The sequence below is a fragment of the Hippopotamus amphibius genome, chromosome 11 (assembly GCF_030028045.1).
Source record: "Hippopotamus amphibius kiboko isolate mHipAmp2 chromosome 11, mHipAmp2.hap2, whole genome shotgun sequence".
In the NCBI taxonomy this organism is placed as follows: Eukaryota; Metazoa; Chordata; class Mammalia; order Artiodactyla; family Hippopotamidae; genus Hippopotamus; species Hippopotamus amphibius.
In genome coordinates, this window is record NC_080196.1 from 2,611,265 (window position 1) to 2,629,485 (window position 18,221).

At 43.3% G+C, this 18,221-nt stretch overlaps 1 protein-coding gene across 11 annotated transcripts in view; it reads left to right on the plus strand.

Moving 5' to 3' along the window:
• Positions 1-13,132, plus strand: part of PRPF4B (pre-mRNA processing factor 4B) — a 32,721-nt gene extending 19,589 nt beyond the window's left edge. Inside the window, exons 7-18 of one of the 11 annotated variants that reach the window (XR_009047986.1) lie at positions 908-981; positions 2,193-2,283; positions 3,163-3,310; positions 4,201-4,338; positions 4,982-5,135; positions 7,670-7,784; positions 8,205-8,356; positions 9,641-9,727; positions 10,382-11,122; positions 11,634-11,679; positions 12,195-12,280; positions 12,537-13,132. Coding sequence is in view for 3 of the 11 variants with exons in the window: in XM_057698944.1 (XP_057554927.1) it covers positions 908-981; positions 2,193-2,283; positions 3,163-3,310; positions 4,201-4,338; positions 4,982-5,135; positions 7,670-7,784; positions 8,205-8,356; positions 9,641-9,727; positions 10,382-10,585 (1,163 nt within the window). In the remaining 8 variants the exon portion in view is untranslated. Of the gene's footprint in view, positions 1-907; positions 982-2,192; positions 2,284-3,162; positions 3,311-4,200; positions 4,339-4,981; positions 5,136-6,212; positions 6,238-6,857; positions 6,897-7,669; positions 7,802-8,204; positions 8,357-9,640; positions 9,728-10,381 lie in introns of those variants that run through there. The other 10 variants (XR_009047983.1, XR_009047987.1, XR_009047988.1 and 7 more) reach the window with 10 other exon arrangements.
• Positions 13,133-18,221: the final 5,089 nt, after the last annotated feature.

Here is an 18,221-nt window from a genome sequence, read left to right on the forward strand (position 1 = left end):
ACATCTTTCATACGTGTGTGTGTTTCTATTCTGTCTACACATGCACACAAAAAATATACACACTCATCTGTGTGAAAGACCTTTGTTCCTTTACGCAGCTGCGTGTTGCTCCAGGGTGACGCCTGTGCCATCGCTCATTCCGTCAGTCCTCTGATGGCAGGTGTCTGGCCGTTGCTCGGGGCGTTGATGGTAGTACCGGTGTGCGTTCAGTTGTTGTTTTCTCCTTGTTACTGTGTCTCTGTGATGGTTTCTAAGGAGTGGGATTGCTGGGTCTGAATGAGTATGTCATTTAGCTGTATGCTTCCAAAGGCCCCTCTGCAGTGTCTGCATGCTCTTTATCCAGGGCCTTCTTCACACAGTGTTGTCATTCTTTTAGGGTTTTAGCCAGTCTTAGAGAGATGGTGTTTCATTGTGATTTTTAATTTGTGTTTCCCTTGCTTTGAGATTGGGCATATGTTCATGATTAAAGCCAGTACATTCTTTGTTTTCTAGGAACTCCTTATACTTTTTGCCCAGGTTTTTAATGGGGTTATTAGACCTTTTAGGAGAGAGATACATAAATCTGTATTCATAGTGGGGATATTAACCTTTTGAGGCAAAAGTTGCAGTTTAAAGAGGCGCTTTCATTTTAATACATGATTGTTGCTTAGTTATTAGCATATTAATTCAGGGCTTAGTGATAGTATCAATATTAGGTCTTTTCACTTTCTGAAATGCATTCTCAGTAAAAAGTGGATAGCTTTATATGCCTTAGTGTTATAAAGTGACTTTGAGTTGTGTTAATGAAAACCTGATGTGCGAGAGGGAAAAAGCTTTCATTGCTGTTAGCCATTGTCCACTGATTTATTATTTGTTGTTCAGTTTGTATCTCTTCGTCGTTCACATCTTAATGCTGATTTCCATTAAGGTTCATCTCAGAAGAAGCTGTTGGCACCTGATATGTTTACAGAATCTGATGATATGTTTGCTGCATATTTTGATGTAAGTAATTTTAAGTCGTAAAAACAGAGCAGTTAAACAAAAAAGTATATATAACAAGTACGTATTTGAGTGGTATCTATAGTGAGAAGGATAAAGTAAATTAATGCTAACATTTGGACAGTCTGGGTGACGTGTATCTGGAATCTGTTTATACTAGTTTGGCAACTTTTCTCTAAGTCTGAAATTAAGTCAAATTTTAAAACAAGTGTAGCAGAACAATCTGAGGGTTTCATAAAGTTAGATACCAAATGACTTAAATGTGTAGTTATTTTCTTTTTAAACAACTTTTTTTCTTGGATTTACAAACGTGTGTATGTGTGTGTTGTAGTTACAGGAGACCAGGTGGTGTCAATAATTTTCAGGCCTAGAGTCCACTTTGGGCTTCTGTGTTGTATTCTGTGCTGTAGGTGATTGGGAACTTAAGGAGTTGGAGCCTAATAGAATTCATTAAAGAGCTGGAAATAGAATAAGGAGTAAGTTAAGAAATTTTATTCCTTTAGCCATTTTATCCATGGTTTTTCTTGAAACAGTCTTCTTGAAAAGCTGTCTCAAAAGTAGCAGATCACTTCCATCATAAATTTAAAAGAACATGAGACATACGGAGGCTTTGGTGAAGGGAGGTGGGGAGATCAACATATAACAGGGAGATTAAAAATGGAATAGGATAAGCTATAGTATGCAGGACCCTGCAGACACTGGTGATTGGCTTAAGTAGTGTGTCCTGTATGTGGTGTGCCACCACTGGAACACACAGAAGAGATGGGCTGAGAGAGGATGGTTTTGAGCCAGGTGCAGTATTGGCGGCCTTCATCTGCCTGGGTGGTAGCGAAGGGTTTCTGGGTGTCATGGAGAGTAATGTGTAGTGGAGACTCTTCAGAAGTACCAGATATTCTTAAACTCAAACTCATCTTTAGTGTGGCCACTGACATTTCATCCATAGGTGGGAAAGGACAGGGGCTGTTACATGAATAGGGCAGTAAAAGAAATGCAAAGATAATTTGTTGATTTTTTTTCCCAAGTCTCTCTTGTGATATGAGAGACTTGGATGATCATGTTTCTGCTGTATTGCATTTATGTAAGTCATAGAGTTTCAGTTGGCTTAAAATGTGATCAGATTTTATCTGGTTTTGCTTGGTTTTCTTTTAAAGGGAGTGCTTTAAATGTCTGCCTTATTGGTGGGTAAATAGCTCATGGTGCTGTCTTAATTTCAGAGTGCGCGTCTGCGGGCTGCTGGCATTGGAAAAGATTTCAAAGAGAATCCCAACCTCAGGGATAACTGGACTGATGCAGAAGGCTATTATCGTAAGTTCACAGTTCTTATACTTTTAGAGTCGTTGTAACATCTTGTAAAATTATGCGGCTTGTTGCCTTCACACCTGGGAGGACTCTGAAGTCACGTCACAGTGCCGTCCCTTCAGAAGTGTGGCACATCTAGCAGCTGCATGAACCTGTGTTGCAGCCCAGAAGCATCATAGATTGAAATGAGGTGGGGACGTCCCTGGTGGCGCAGTGATTAGGAACCTGCCTGCCAGTGCAGGGGACACGGGTTCGATCCCTGCTCCAGGAAGATCCCACATGCCGAGGAGCAGCTGAGCCCACGCACTGCAGCTGCTGAGCCTGCGCACCTAGAGCCCATGCTCTGCACCAAGAGAAGCCACCACAGTGAGAAGCCCGCGCAGCCACAGCAAAGAGTAGCCTCCAGTCGCCGCAACTAGAGAAGCCCACGCGCAGCAATGAAGACTCAGTGCAGCCAATAAAAAAATAATTTTTTTTTAAAAAGGAAGAAAGAAATGAGGTGGAGACTTGATGTGCAACTTAAATCTATTTAAAGTTATTTTCAGCCATGACATAATCCTCCAGAGGGAAAGGGGGCCAGTCACGCAGACTGCAGCAAGCACAGTTCTCCCCTCCTCAGTGTTAGGGCATCGGCCGTCACTAGGAGGTCGGAAACTGGTCCCGTAATGGTTGGAAGCCGGCAGCTTTAACCACCGTGTGCAGGAGAGTCATGATGGAGACAAGGCCTTGAGTCTCCATGGTGTCCAGGAAGCCAGGCACACAGTAGAGATTTGGCACAGTTCGAGTGACTGCACTGTTTCCTACTTTTCGATTTTTGTGTATCTCATAGTTTTGTTCCGTAATCTGTTAAGGTGAGAATTCTGAATTTTTGCTGTACCTTTTTAGGTGTGAACATAGGTGAAGTCCTGGATAAGCGTTACAATGTGTACGGCTACACGGGTCAAGGCGTGTTCAGCAACGTGGTCCGAGCCAGGGATAACGCGAGGGCCAGCCAGGAGGTGGCCGTGAAGATCATCAGAAACAACGAGCTCATGTGAGTTCCGGAGCCAGATGGAACCTTTGTAGGCACAGGCGCTCCCAGATAGGCCTGGTTTTGAATAGTGACCACAATTGGTACAGGATGAGGGCTGGGTTCGCAAAATGACGGAGCAGCTCTGCTTGACTGGGTGGTTGATTCGCAGTCACGTGTGCCTGTGTGTGACGCACTGGAACCGTATTTCAGTACATACTGTGTGTGCTAATGTCAGCTCAGACGCCTTCCTTCTACGGCTTGTCTTACAGCCGTTCTTTGCTGTGAATAGCTAAAACTCAAGACCAGAGGTGAGAAATTAAAGGGTCATATCGATCAGCTGTCGCTGAGCATATGGTGGCCTGCAAAAGGTTTCAGAAAGCTCTGGGAATTATTTGCATCTTTTATCTGTTGCCTTTTCTCTTTATGAGCAAGGAGGTATTGCCATACCACGTGCTTTAACACATAACCCATGCTGCGCCCTGCGCTGGCGTTAACGCCAAAGTAGCGTTGTTTTGGAAATACTAGAAGGAGGTGTTGGGATTTATCCTGAAGTCTTAGGCTGCCCTAGGCTTGGAAGGTTCGTTTGATGGAAGTCCTCAGCTTCTGTACTACAGACACTAACTTTAAAATGTAGCCTATGGACAGATCATATAACCAGAATTTCAGAGGATAATACTGACATCAAGACGCCTTGAGATAAAATGTGCAAGGTTGATTCCCTTCAAGCAGGGCAGGTTTGTTCCTCAGTGTTTCTGTTCTGTTCATTGTTTTAGAAATTAACTCCATGAAAACAATATTTGGCCAAGTGTAAGTATTGTGTGAATGATACAGAGACTTGTCATTCCTCAACAGATTATTTTCCTAAATTCTTGATGTATTCAATTTTGACCTAATTTTCTTTTTCATTTCAGGCAGAAAACTGGTTTAAAAGAATTAGAATTCTTGAAGAAACTTAATGATGCTGATCCTGATGACAAGTTTCATTGCCTACGACTCTTCAGACACTTTTACCACAAACAGCACCTCTGCCTCGTGTTCGAGCCTCTAAGGTACAGTGTCTGAAACTGCATGTCACCCTGAAACCTCAGGCTTCTTCCCCTCTGCCAGCCTCAGTTCAGATACACACCGTGATAAATTTTCTGGCTATTTGATGTGTTTTTCCCAGTTGGCTCTGGGTTTTGTTTTTTAACTGTTTGTGAAGAGCCAGCTTCTTGACAGTCATTCACGCGTAGACAGTGATTGGCTGTGTACCGTGTGCCCCACGCTCACCTCGTGTGGCCTTCAGCTCTGCAGAGAGTTCTCTGAAAAGTAAATATTTCACAGAAGAATGAAGCCAGGATGGAAGGAAATGGGAGAAGTGGAGTAGGAATATGGTTTCGAGCTTCAGAACTGTGGCTGCAGGTTTATCCTTTCACATGTGAGCCCGTCCCAAGTCAGCTGGCGTTTTACCACTGCATATCTTCCCTTGTCTTCATTTTGAAAATTGTGTTGTGTACGCATGGTTTCATATGCTCTCATTTCAGTATAGAATAATTTTTCAGGTGTTTGGGCAGTGGGAGGGGAGTTGAACAGGATGTTTTCATTTAATTCGTACTTTGAACTTGATTTTACTTTATGCTTGAAAATGTTCTGCCTTTTTTAATTTCTATTTTTCACTTTAACTCCGAATTTTGTTTTTTTCTTTCTTAAAAGTATGAATTTACGAGAGGTGTTAAAAAAATATGGTAAGGATGTTGGCCTTCACATTAAGGCTGTACGATCCTATAGTCAGCAGTTGTTCTTGGCACTGAAACTCCTTAAAAGATGCAATATTCTCCATGCAGATATCAAGCCCGACAATATCTTGGTAAGTCAAATGATCAGGTGGCCTCGTATATCCATATAGCGTCTCCTATAGTGTGATGACCGCTGTGTTCTAGAAATGACATCTTCAAAGAATAATTCAGTGTATTAATTGCCCGTTACAAATGACTTCACCAGTTTTTACTCTTCCGGAGATTGGGCTGTGAAATGTTGTAGGGAAGTATAGCGAGAGGGGAGGCAGGCTGCTGTCCCAGTTTCTTCCTTTTGGTGGATGGAGTTAGAGTACACACAGACCTCAGGAGTGCTTTGGTATAGTGATGACAGACTTCCTCTGGTGTCTGAGAAATGCTGCAGTGCTACTGGTTTGAAATAAGGAATGTTCAAAGTCCTTTTGTTCTCTAGTTTTATAGACGGACAGGGTGAGGGGTGTTAAAGGGAGTGACCGTCTCCAAAGTAGACGTATGGGGTTGAGTTTGGGGTGCCCAGGAGTAATTCTTTCTCCTTTACGCTTTAGAAGCTGTGGCTTCTGGGGTCCACACCAGGAAGGCCTATGGTTGGGCCTTGTAGGAAGGCGTGCCTTTCTCCGTCTTGACCTCTCCTAGCTCATGGCTTCCGGTGTGGTCGTTGCAGGTTTCCCAGTGTTTACGTTTTTGAAACTTAGAAACACATCTCATCACAGTGGAGTGATGGGTGGGTGCGCACCCCGTCCCTCCCGGGCCCCCTCTCTGCCCTCGTCGTGCTGTCGGAGTCAGGGACTGCGGAATTCTAGCTCCTCTGACATGCTCCACACATGTAAAGAAAGATATGGTCCCATTAGAATCTGTTTCACACTCCTTATCAGTAACTTAGTTCAGATTTCCCTTTTTCTTCTTTTTTAGTATCTTGGAATGGTTCCTTCCAGACCACCACATTAATGAGGCGTTCCATTTTGTTATATTTGGTCTGAGTGTGAAAGGTGTTGCGTCTCTAGTGTAGCTTGGGGTTAGAGATGCTGAGTAATTTCAGTGAAATGGTAGGCATAGTGTGAACTGTAGGCTTGCCCCTTCAACTTCACAGCTGATTTTTACCTCGGTTTTTTCTTTCTCTTTTTTGAATTGTGAAATACACCATCCGTGTCAAGAGTGTATAAACTGTGCACGTTAAAGGTAATTATGCAGTGAACATATGTGTAACCACCATGGAGGTTAAATAAGAAGACATTTGCTGGTATCTTAGAAGCTCTTGTTTTTAAAACTTCTTTTTTCTTTGAGCTAAACTAGTATAGGTTTTCACATGGATTTCAGACAGTTTGCCCTTCTTCCTGAGAAAGGAAAGAATAGGCATCAGAGACCACATGGAGCTGTTTGTTAATGAAAATCCAGAGCTCTTAGCCCAGGATTTCAAGCCGTCAACGTGGCAGAAGCACCACTTTCCCTGGGCGAGTGGAAGGAAAGTGTGCAGGTTGAGGGCCTGTCATCTAGCCCTGCGCTCCCCTGATAGGTTCTGATTTTAAAGTGGTCCCGGGGTTTTCTCTGCTTATTGAAACTGCATCCTTCAGTAGCTGAATGCAGTTCATATTGAAAAACTTGAAAAGTGCTTTTCCTGTTACTGTCTTAGTTCTGTGGATGTCATCTGCCGTGGACCAGTGTGTAACGCCGACCAGGCTTTATGACATCCCAGGAGAGACTGCCCGGGCTGTGTATTTAAAGGGTTATGTTTCTTTGGGGTGGGAACAGTAGGCCAAGTTCAAGTCCCAACTCGGAATTTGTGTGTGTCTCTTTTGAAGGGGGGCAGGGACTCTGGAGTGTGAATTATCTTCACTTGTTAATCCCGAACATGCTTCTGAGCCGTGGTGGCGGCAGCCATGGGAGCACCTCCAGCCTCTCGGCAGATGTCCCTGTTACTGTGTATGTGGAAGTATTTACCAAGGGAAACACAGACCAGTGACTAATACAGTCTTCATGTGTGTCAGTTCTGCCAAGTGTATTTAACATTTTCTCAACTAATACTTTCTTCATATTTAAGGGATTTAATATTTTTTAGACTTGAAGTGAGTGCTAAATTTGGGATGGTCTAGCTGCTTTGGATGAAAAATGTTTTTATTCTGTTTCTGTCCAAATTTAATCTGAATCATCTTTCTGCTTTCATTGCCGTTGTAATTTTCTGGCAAACGAAAGTTAAATCAGTTGTAAGTTAGATTAAGTCTGGTCTCTTTTCAATGACCGTCTTCATGTTCTGTTAAGTAGTAACTTGACTTTGTTCAGGTTTTTTGCGGGGGGGTTTAGAAGATACTTTGATGCAGTGCTTTCTCTTACTATTCTACTCTTTTCTAAATAGCATTGGTTAAATTTACTTGGTATTATCCCTTATTTCCTCACTGAAGAAAGTTCTTTTCTAATTATAGTCAAATACTTGATAGCTCTTAGTTATTCATAATTAGGAAATTGAATTATGAAATAATTAGAAAAGGAATTTTAAAATGAGTGACTTTGTTCTCAGTATTGGAAATAACTTCGGAAAGCCAATTATTTTTAATCTGATAGTGTGTCTTAATTATTCCTGGCATGAGTTAAACGTCCATAATAAAATGTTTTGCAGGTTAATGAATCAAAAACTATTTTAAAGCTCTGCGACTTTGGGTCAGCTTCACACGTTGCGGACAATGACATAACACCCTACCTTGTCAGTAGATTTTATCGCGCTCCTGAAATCAGTAAGTGTCTGCCAGTGCTCTCTGACCTGGGCCGTCCTGTGCGGTGGAAGCAGCCTGTTTACCGTCGAAGCACTGTTTTCTGTCGCACTTCAGCAGCTGCTCGAGTCATTCGTGAGGAAGGGAACGTAGCCAGTCCATCCTCCTCGGGAGGAAAGACGGTCGCGTGGCGGGAGTAGCAAACAGGTGGGGAGGGCCGCGGCTGTGGACGCCTGCTCTCGCCTCCTCCGGGTCTGGGGCCTGTGCTTTCCTCCTCTTGAGAGTCCCTGTTAGGAATTAGTGGGAGAGAACATGAAACGGATGCCGAAGTGAGGTATCAGGATTGTGGTTACGTGGACGAGCTACGTGAGCCCCCTGTTAATGGGAATAAGTGGGAGCTGGTTGTTTTATCGTCACAAGTTAAAGCCTGTGTTGTGTTTTCAGTTATAGGTAAAAGCTACGACTATGGTATAGATATGTGGTCCGTAGGTTGTACCTTATATGAGCTCTATACTGGAAAGATTTTATTTCCCGGCAAAACCAATAACCACATGTTGAAGCTCGCCATGGACCTCAAAGGAAAGATGCCAAATAAGGTAGGATGCTGGCGTGGGCTTGTTTCCAAGGTCTTAGCGGCACCTCCCTGTGGGTCCGTGGGTGCCGACTGTCATGACTCGTGGTTACGACACAGTTTCCGAGAGACAGGTGCATGGCTTCTCTGATCCCTGAGCTCCTTCTCTTTTCTGCTGTTCACACTGGTGGTTCACATCAGCCAGGAGCTGTCAAGAGAGAATCCCGTTTTCTTTTTCCTGTCCAAAATCTGGTTTGGTGCTTTTCTTTGCCCTCTTGAGTTAAGCAGAAGTGTGGGGTCTCTAGTTTAGGGGAGAATTGGAATTGAGGGAGAGAGTAGATGCATGTGACTGCTTTCACATCTCCGTCCTCCGCTTGTTCCACGGATTGCCATTCAGTGCTGCGCGGAGAAGCAGCAGGGTTCCTGGGAGCACGCCTTTATTGGTAACAGCTGCAGTGAAAGATGCAGGTCACGTTAGGTAGGACTCGGTCACAGAGAATGCATGGGGGACTTGACTGGAGTCGGTTTCTTAAAGGTCGGAAGCTGTTGGGAAAGGAAGAAGGTACTGTGAAAACTCACATAAGGTGACATCTTTTTAACCTGAATATCACACTTAACGCTTGAGCTATAATATTAGATTGTTTGATTAACACAAATCAAGAACTTCATAGGCATTTGTTAAAATGTCCAAAGACCATATCTTAGGCTTTTACGATTTCAGCTTACGTGCCGAATTTCTGAGAGATTTACAGATTTTTCTCCCTGTAGGTCAGAAGCCATTATGTTTTTTAAGTTCTGTCCAAATTCTGTTACGTTGTACTTGTTTAGACTAAGATACACAGAAATTAGCTGTGTTGGTATTTCTTTTAATGAGGTCTGACCTGTTATCACTTGAGGGCTGCTAGAACATACTTTTTAAAATGTCCTTAGGTTTCTTAACTGCCAAGAGAAAAGGCCCCAGTTGTGTAATATTTTCCCTATCGAAGAGTAACGGATTTAAGTCTTTGTTTAGTCTTCAATTTTGAATAGTGAAAGCACAACTTGATATTGTAATTGGCTTAAGTCACTGCCTGGGAAAATATAATTTCATGTTATTAACTAGTTTTAGGTACAGCATTCATTTGTATTAGCTTTTCCAAAGATGTTACCCTGTAGAGAGCAAGGAATCTGAGATCATTTTCAAATAAGGAAACAAATCCAGAGAGACTAAACAGTAATATTTGTGTGACTTGTTGTGTATTAGGTTATCGGTAAACCAGACTGTTTTCTAGGAGTTCAAAATCCAACTTTTGTTTCATCTTATTGCCAGATGATTCGGAAAGGCGTATTTAAAGACCAGCATTTTGATCAAAACCTCAACTTCATGTACATAGAAGTTGATAAAGTAACAGAGAGGGTAAGTGTCTTTTAGGTGTGCTACATTAAATTCTTATCTTATTGCTAATGGATTGAGCGCTGGATGGTTCTAGGAGCTAAGAATATTTTAAAACACTAAAAATAATTCCTGTTGCTCTTGGCCAGTTCCTGAATAAGACACATCAGGTTATGGAAAAGAAGAGATTTACACACGTTTGCCTGGTATAATGAGTGTATTTTTATCGTATTTTGGCCCTTTTCTCTCTCCATGGGTCACTGTCTTGGTCTGGTTTCCCATCCAGCTTCCATACTGCTGCCAGAGTGATCTTTTTGAAAACAGATCGGACCATGTCACTCTCCCTGCTTAAAACTTCTTTGGCACCCTCTTACCTATAAGATAATGTATTAACTCTTCAGAGAGCCTGCCGTCCTCAGCGTTTCCCCCTCCTCACAACTCCGTGGGCCCTGTCGTTCTGCACGGGCAGGAGGCCCTCAGGCACGCCGCTGTTCCAGACCTCCTTGCCTGTATTCACACACCACCTGAGCTTCTTAACTATGGTTCTGAATTCTCATAGAATGGTGTTTTAAAAAAACTGTCATGGCTAACTTGGGGTTGACCTTTTTCATTGAAGTTTCTTAGGTTACATGTGTTTAGTACTTTATTTAGAGATGCACATTTAAAAATTATTTGTAGGAGAAAGTTACTGTCATGAGCACCATCAACCCCACTAAGGACCTGTTGGCCGACTTGATCGGCTGCCAGCGGCTTCCTGAAGACCAGCGCAAAAAGGTGCACCAGCTGAAGGACTTGCTGGACCAGATCCTCATGTTGGACCCAGCTAAACGGATTAGCATCAACCAGGCCCTGCAGCATGCCTTCATCCAGGAGAAGATTTAAACGAGATGAAGAAGCTCCAAGGGTTTGAGTAATTAAATACAAAGACTGAAGAAATTTCACAGCAGTTTATTAATGTATATAAACTTATAAATATTTCTCCAGCAAATTTGAGGAAGCATGATATATTGGAGTTAACACCAAGGGTGATATTTCTTTTAGAAATGTTAGTTAATCTGTTTTGTGTCTTATGTGAAATTTCACTGTAGAGCTGGTTTAATTGCCGAGACTGCACAGAGTTACCATGCGAATGTACCTGGTTGCAGTTCACGTAAAAGACAAAAGCATCTGTTATAAAACGAGTAGTGATACTGGGTGGTTGATTTATTTTAGCAAACTTGGCTTCATTTTGGTCTTCAGGTGACATGGCCAGCATAAATGCTGTTTATATTCACATTCTCCTAGGTGCGTGTGTGCAGGCCACAGCAGCATGCCCTGGGTGTAGTCAGTGCCGACAGGGGTCTGTTCCTTCTTGAGCCTGCCTGCAGGGACGGTCTCCTCTTTTAAAGCAGGTTGTGTACAACATTCAGTACACTGAAGGTAAGCTAAACCATCAACATCACCGGTGTTTTAAGATGTTATTTTATTGGAACAATTGACAAATGAGGGATATTAGCTTTGTGGCAGAATTCCCTGCATGTGTGATAACTGATCTTGTTTTATTTTTTGGCATTGCAGCTGTGGCATAGTTACAATTTCTGTTCTGTTCATCACATTTAAAATTTGCAGAGTAAGCGCTTGATGGATAGAGCGCCTTCAGTGTACTGTTTCTTATTAACTTTAATTTTTTTAAATCAACTTGCTATAGACTTTATATACATTTTGTTAAATACAGTTCCTAGTGACATAGAAACAATGCGTAGTTTTCATTTACTAATAACAAATGTTGAGGCCTAATTCTGGAAGTCCTCATATTTAAAAGTTAGATAGACAACTCAATGAAATTTTTAACTATTTGTATGTCATTTTGAAAATGTACTGCTTTATGGTCAGAGTGTTTTTCATTTGTTCACTGTTTCATTATTTGTGATCATGTTGTCTTTCAATACAGGCATAAACCTTCCACTCTTGAACAAAGCAGCTGCTTTTTAAAAGCGGTAATTGCTTCTTTACCTTTTATTTCTTTTGTAAATGAAACTTTTCTTTAAGGATGTGACTTTAAAGTGTTGTCTATTGCATAAAACAGTTGACACTCACTTACTGTACAGTGAAGATTGTTCTGCTGCATGTGGCGTGGGCCATGCAGGCTTCTGTATGTTCTCAGTATGCATCACTAGAGAATAAAGTCTTTTGTGAACAAGGCATTTGTAGCCATTTTTAAAAGTTTTTGTCTTCAGTGCTGGTAAGTCAGGTAAACCCTATAGAGTTAAAGCAACCTTGCGTTTCTTCCTGTAAGTCTTTAACTGAAAGAATTATTTGTTAAAGATGTAAGCCTAGCCAGAAGTTTATCATTTTATTAGTCACTAGGATCTTAATTGTTTCATCAAAAAATTCTACCAGTATTGTCAGCTTTCAGTGTAGTGAGATAATTCCTGTAGGTTATGGGGTATAATTCAGGATTTAACTAATGTTTCTGCTATTTTCTCACTTTTCCTTCTGATGGTGCGGAAAGAGAAAAAGGAAAACGGGGCACAGGCCACTCACCGCCTTCTCCAAGGGTCTGATTTGCTGAGACACCAGCTTCACCTTCTTAACAAGGTTATTTCTGACAGCATGTGTAGATAAACATTTAGCAACAATTTAAAACAAAATCGTGTAAATCAGTTTGGTTTTGCAACACAAAGGAATTAGTACTTTTTAACATGGTAGAGAATTTTCAGAAATGTATGTATAATCTTTTCTGTTTGGGTGGTAAAATTTATGCTTGTCTCCCTGAGAAATGTGGAAAAAAATCAGATTTTAGGGGTTTAAGTAATATTTTTAAATTGTAAATGGGACTTTTTTATTCACCCAGGCACCCAATTACAACAAGCATGCACATTTTGGTGCATTCAAGAATGGAAGTGAGAGTAGCAGCACTCTTCTGGTGGGTTCTGCTCCATGTAAAGGCATGAAATGAACTACAGCCAGGAAGGTGGTAGATGATGCGATAGGCCAGCCTTGACGCTGTACCCCATCTCCTCGTGGTTAGACGTAAACTAACGTAACGCCAGTGCTGCCCCTCCGCAGGCCGTGAGGCCTTGTAAACAAGGCGTCACAGGTGCCGCTTTCCTACCTGAACCACACGGGTAGTGATTTCCCCACCATTACGCCTTTGGTGATCATAGGCTGCATAGTCAAGTCTTTGGTAGTTACTTTCACTCAAAATAGTCAACGTTTGTGTGTTTCTGGTGATTTTCATGACTTCATGTTATATACTTATTTAAGTAAGCTAACTTCCACTAGAGACAGTTCATCTTATGCCTTCAAAACTGTTACATGTTCTTTAAAAAACAAAGTTGCTTGTTACTTGTTCTTTGTGTTTTAGGTGCAGCTCAGTGGAAGATGATGACACCAGAAGACATGAGCTAAGGTTTCTGTCCTATAAAAGATTAAAAAAAAAAAAAAGAATCCTCCATTTAATTTTTGTCTGGCATTTTAGTTTTCAGCCTTGTGATTTGGGGTGCATTACTGTCTGGCACTTAGTGGTGCTTCTGGGTTCATTGTAAAGCGCCCACTTTATCATGCTTCCTGCCCTCCCCGCTCCCCTCCCCCAGCATAGGAACCGTGGTGAGATTGAGGGGATGTTAGCCACGTGGATGGGGAGGTTCCGCACACACGTGGTCCCTAAGGGTTGTTAGAGACACAGCAGCCACCAAAGGAGCATCCGTCTGAAGGTAGTCTTCCGCGTCCGGTGGCACGTCTGCTGGCTGATGCACAAGGATAGAAAGGAGCCCTGAGAGCACCGCTCAGCTCCCGGGGGCTCTTCTCCAGCGCCTCCCCCCCCCCCCCAGTGCCGATGTTCAGCCAGTGCTCCAGTGACAGCCTTGAAATAGACCAGATATCCAGAGCACTGCCAGTGTTCCTTCTTACAGGAAATGAGAGGGGACATTCTGTAGATCTTTGACATTCCAAACTCAGCATTCCTGCATTTGTTTACCTAAAAGGAGTTCTGTAGGCAGTCTTATGCACACACATGTAATTGTGTTGGAATCTGTAACGTTCTCAGACAGAGACCTGGAGCTCTGCGAGGCCTCTGCCAGGTGGGGCCAGGTCGCAAGCAGCCCTCAGCAGACACGCGTGCGTGTGTCAGTCACGTGTAGCTCTTCACGAAGGTTTTGCTTTATTTCACTCTATGGCAAAAATGGTACCAAGTGACTATGAGACTTCAGGGTCCATAAGTCCCAGGACATAGCCCACAAAGATGGTGTAGTTCTCTCTGTAGTTGGGGAGTAGTTGAGCTTACACAGCTTGGACATCATTCTCTGGGTAGACCTATTCTCAGGGGTTATCAGAAGTTAGGCTGGAAGGTCAAGGTTTTGAAGGGAGCGTCTCGTCATAAATCTCAAGACCCTCCTAGCATTCGTATCACCCTCACCCTCAAGTCCTTCGTAATAGTGTCCTGTTTCTGTATTCCACACTGCTGCTTTTTCTCAGAATAATTTCGTGTTTTAAAATATATGTATACTTCCCGTTGTAATCACCACTTTCTTTTCCTAACTAAAACAAATACTCGGGACATTTTTACAATACAAAAAATTGCACAATGTGTCTGGTATGTGGCAGAGGCGGTGACGTGTGCTGTCCTCAGATGGGTTCCTTGTCTGCATCCCTCCTCTGCTTCACCTGTGCTTTCTCATGGTTCAGCAGCGGAGCTCTAGCTGGCTGGGCAGAAACAGAATCTCTGACGTGAAACGGGAATCACACATCTTCAGATGTAGGCCAGGCAGGCAGTTAAGGAATTCCCTTTTAAATACCGAGACAGGAAAGATGCCAGGTATCAAATGTGCAGTTACTTTATGTTGGTTATCATTAAAAATTGGGTTTCATAAATTTTTTTTTCATAGAATCCTAGTTCAAGCATATATTTAACGTGAATTTTATCATTCTTTTCTGAGACAAAATGTCCTCCTTATGAAAATGTTCACTACAGATTCATTTGTTTTTTACATGTCAATTAATGTACACAAAATTAACTTCTAAAATGCTTTCCAGTTATTTGGATAGATACCATCATGGCATCTTTAATTTTTCTTCTCCTTCTGTGTGTAGGGTAAGGGACTGTTCTTCTGAAGAATCTTTCCATTTAGTGATCAAGATATGGAAGCTGATCTCTGAAAATACTCTGTATACTAATGATTCCCGGTGTCATTTGAATTGTAACTTGCATTTCAGCAGCAATGTTCCCAATTGACTTACTCGGAAAATGTAATAAAATATTCCTCTTGTTACCATACTGCCTTCCTGAGTTTTCATTGCTTGAGTTTGGTATCTCACATTTAGTTTTACGTTGAAAACACCATTTCTTACTTGATGTCTCTTTCACGGATCTTCATAGATGTTGTTTGAAAGTGTTTTGTGCTCAGGTATGATTGGGAACTGCTAGGCTAGGCAGAGTTCTCGGAAGACGTCCGCCGTGTTTTGTCTCGTGCAGGGGAGGGTGGGGAAGGGGTTCCGCTGAGCCAGCGGACTCTGCCCCTCAGAACCTGCAGCGTGCAGGCAGCTAAGTGCGGAACACACGCCGCAGGGTGTTGTGTTCTTGTTCCTGCTACACACACTTGATTTCGTTTCTCTAGTGATAGAAACACAGTAACGGGGTAACCCCGCTTTCTGTGATGACGTAAATAAATTGGTTCATTGTAGACAGGGAAGCCTGACAGGTATTTTCTTCTAAGGAATTTCAGCTTTGGAAACAACAAGAGAGGGACCGGGAGGTTGTGTGAATCTTCAGCACGTGCAAAGCAGCAGTGGAGGGCGGAGGCCCAGGGTGGCTCTATAGAGCACGTCCTGCCCAGCTGGAGCCCCTGCCACCCAGTGCCAGGGAAGGTCATCTGGTCAGGCCGTGGTTGTAGGAGTGGTGGGCTCCGGGTGGGTTTGTAGTGGTTCTGGAGAGCCTCCTTGTAAAAGCCCCAGGTGTAGTTTCCTGTTCAGCCTGGTACAGGATTAAGGGCTGCACAGTCATCTATCCAGAGTGACTGGCAGGGGCATGAGGTCCTGTTTTACCAGCGGAAGTGGAAGGTAGGGTGTATCAGATCCCGAGGGGAGCCAAGGGAAAGCGTCTGTGGTGGAGAGCGAACCTTGGGCCCGTGAGCAAGCAGAGAGGCCACCTTTCACTAAAGTTTCCAGAACAGAGCTACTTTGTGTCTGTTAGAAACTTTGCCAAATGTTTCTTCAAAAATGGTGGTAGAAATTGGCTTCCGACAGGTCTGGAAAATAGCAGAATCTTTTCTTCTCACCAGTTGGTACGTCTTGCCTTTTTTACCTCTGGGTACATGTTTCCTGTTTTACCCCCGTTCTGTAAGATGAACTTGAGATGCCTCGTACGTACGCACCACCTTTGGCCTCATTCTAGGGACTCAGTTTAACACAGAAAAGAGAATCCTGGCAACTATATTTTTACCAAGTGATAACGTGTTAAAATTACTAGTCCCTTTTCCTCACAGAAGTCACCAGTGCTAACAGTTTTTACATAACTACACTTAGAGCAATTTGGGACTCAACTGAAAACTAGTAGGTGTTTCGGTTGATTTTTTTTTTTTTTTTTTTTTTTTAGGTCTAATGCCATCCTAAATAAAATAGCCTGGTTATGTTTCCAATAAGATATGTGCTGTTACCTACCTCTAAGACATTAAAGCCACCCCCCACCCCACCCCCCGAATCCGAGAGACAGTGCGATCCTTCAGTGTGCGGTCCTTCTCTTGCAGCCCTGGGCAGATACCGCTCCCGCTTCCCGCTCCCACTCCCAGTGCCCCCGAAGCCGGGGTGTGCTTCCCTTACTCCACCCCATGTCCCTGGTGCCTGGCACTTGCACCCCCACAAGTGGGACGGTGGTGGTCTGTCAGGAGCGCCCCTTAATCCAGGGCTGAGGCGCCCACTGCATCCACTCTGCTCGTGCTACTCTCCCTGATACATTTTCTGAACTTGCCAGGCACCTCATTCCCTTAATCCTCACGTGATTGCAGGAGATCAAGGGTATCCTACTCGCTTTACAAATTCAGGTACGTGAAGAACAGAGGGGTTAAGCAACCTGCCTGAGGAGTTAGAGCTCTTAGTGGCAGAGCCTGGGTGCAAATGCAGACAGCTGGCCACGGAGCCAGTGCGCGTAGCTGCTGTGCAGACGTCACAACCCTCCGTGATGGGTGACGTCCCCTCCAGTCACGCCTTGAAGTGTGTCCACACGTGCCAGGCAATGACAGGGAGACAGCAGTGACCAAAACCCATGTCCCTCCTGCAGGGTTTACAGGTAGATCACAGCTCTAAAGGTGAGGGGCTGAAATCGACACAGGTAAAGATGGTGGAATGAACACAAAGGGCTGGTACCTGAGGTTCAGGACTCAGAATGGCAGGAAAGAGGAAAGAGTTGGCGGGGGAAACAAGGTCGTTGCGGGTTGGAACTAACTGCAAGTGCAAGTCCATTTCTGTATTTGTGAAAGGGACGCTGTACCATTTGGCTAATGACATTAATTGAGTGGGATTTAGGTAAAAGTCTATCATAATAAGGGATCTTGAACAGTTTATCTTTTATTGCTGTTGATAACGTTCCAGGACATTCTTTGAAATTAACCTAAAAACTAAGCATACTCTGACCCTTGCCTCTAAAAACTATGTGAGCCTTGTTCTGCTAACCATAGAACAAGCCACAGTTGCCTCTTCAACATTTATTTCAATTGTCCTTTAATTCTATCTCACCCATCCTGAACTCAGATATTCCATTTTACTTGGGAGGATGATACACAACTTCATACTGACTGCCTTTCAAGGGGTGGGGTGGGTCAGGGCTGGGAAGAAGCCTTTTCCTTTCCATTTTTCCTTTGGGTAACGTTTGAAGTTTTCATCATGTGTGCTATTTTTTAATGTTTAAGAAAAACTAATTTGAACTAAGCATCTACCAAAACTAAAGCCCACTACCCCCAAAATACCCAAACTGATCTACTCATGTTACATCAGGTTTTCCCCTTTACAGTGTTTTCCAAGTGCTTTCCAAAAACCACCTGCATTAAATCACCTGGGACGCTCTTTTTTACCAAGTGGATCCCTGGGCCGCACTCCCAAAGATTCCGTTTCTGTAAGCCTCCAGGAGAAACCAGGACTCTACTTTCTTGCGTCCCTGGTTCTTCGGTGCAGTAAAGCACGTCAATTACATAGTTTCCCTCTTAACCAGTTAATGAGTTAAGCTTTAGCTGTTTGAGTTTCAACTAACCAGGGTTTAAGACTTCCAGCAATAAAGAGCCTTGGGGGAAGATTCCATTAACGAGATGTGTGCTGCTTTGTGGACAGTGACCTTTTCCCATTTTCCTTCAACATCCTAAGCTGCTGGATCTGAGGGAAGAGGGCTGCTTCAAGCCCAGGCTGTAGTGAGGCCCAGAGAGGACCTTGCTCCCATGTGTGGCGTGTGGTGTGTGGCGGAGCAGTGCCTGGGAAGGGAGAGTTTCTAAGGACTCGGGAGGATCTTGTATGGTAATGTAACAAAATAGCCACTCCTTTAGCTTTTAACGGCCAA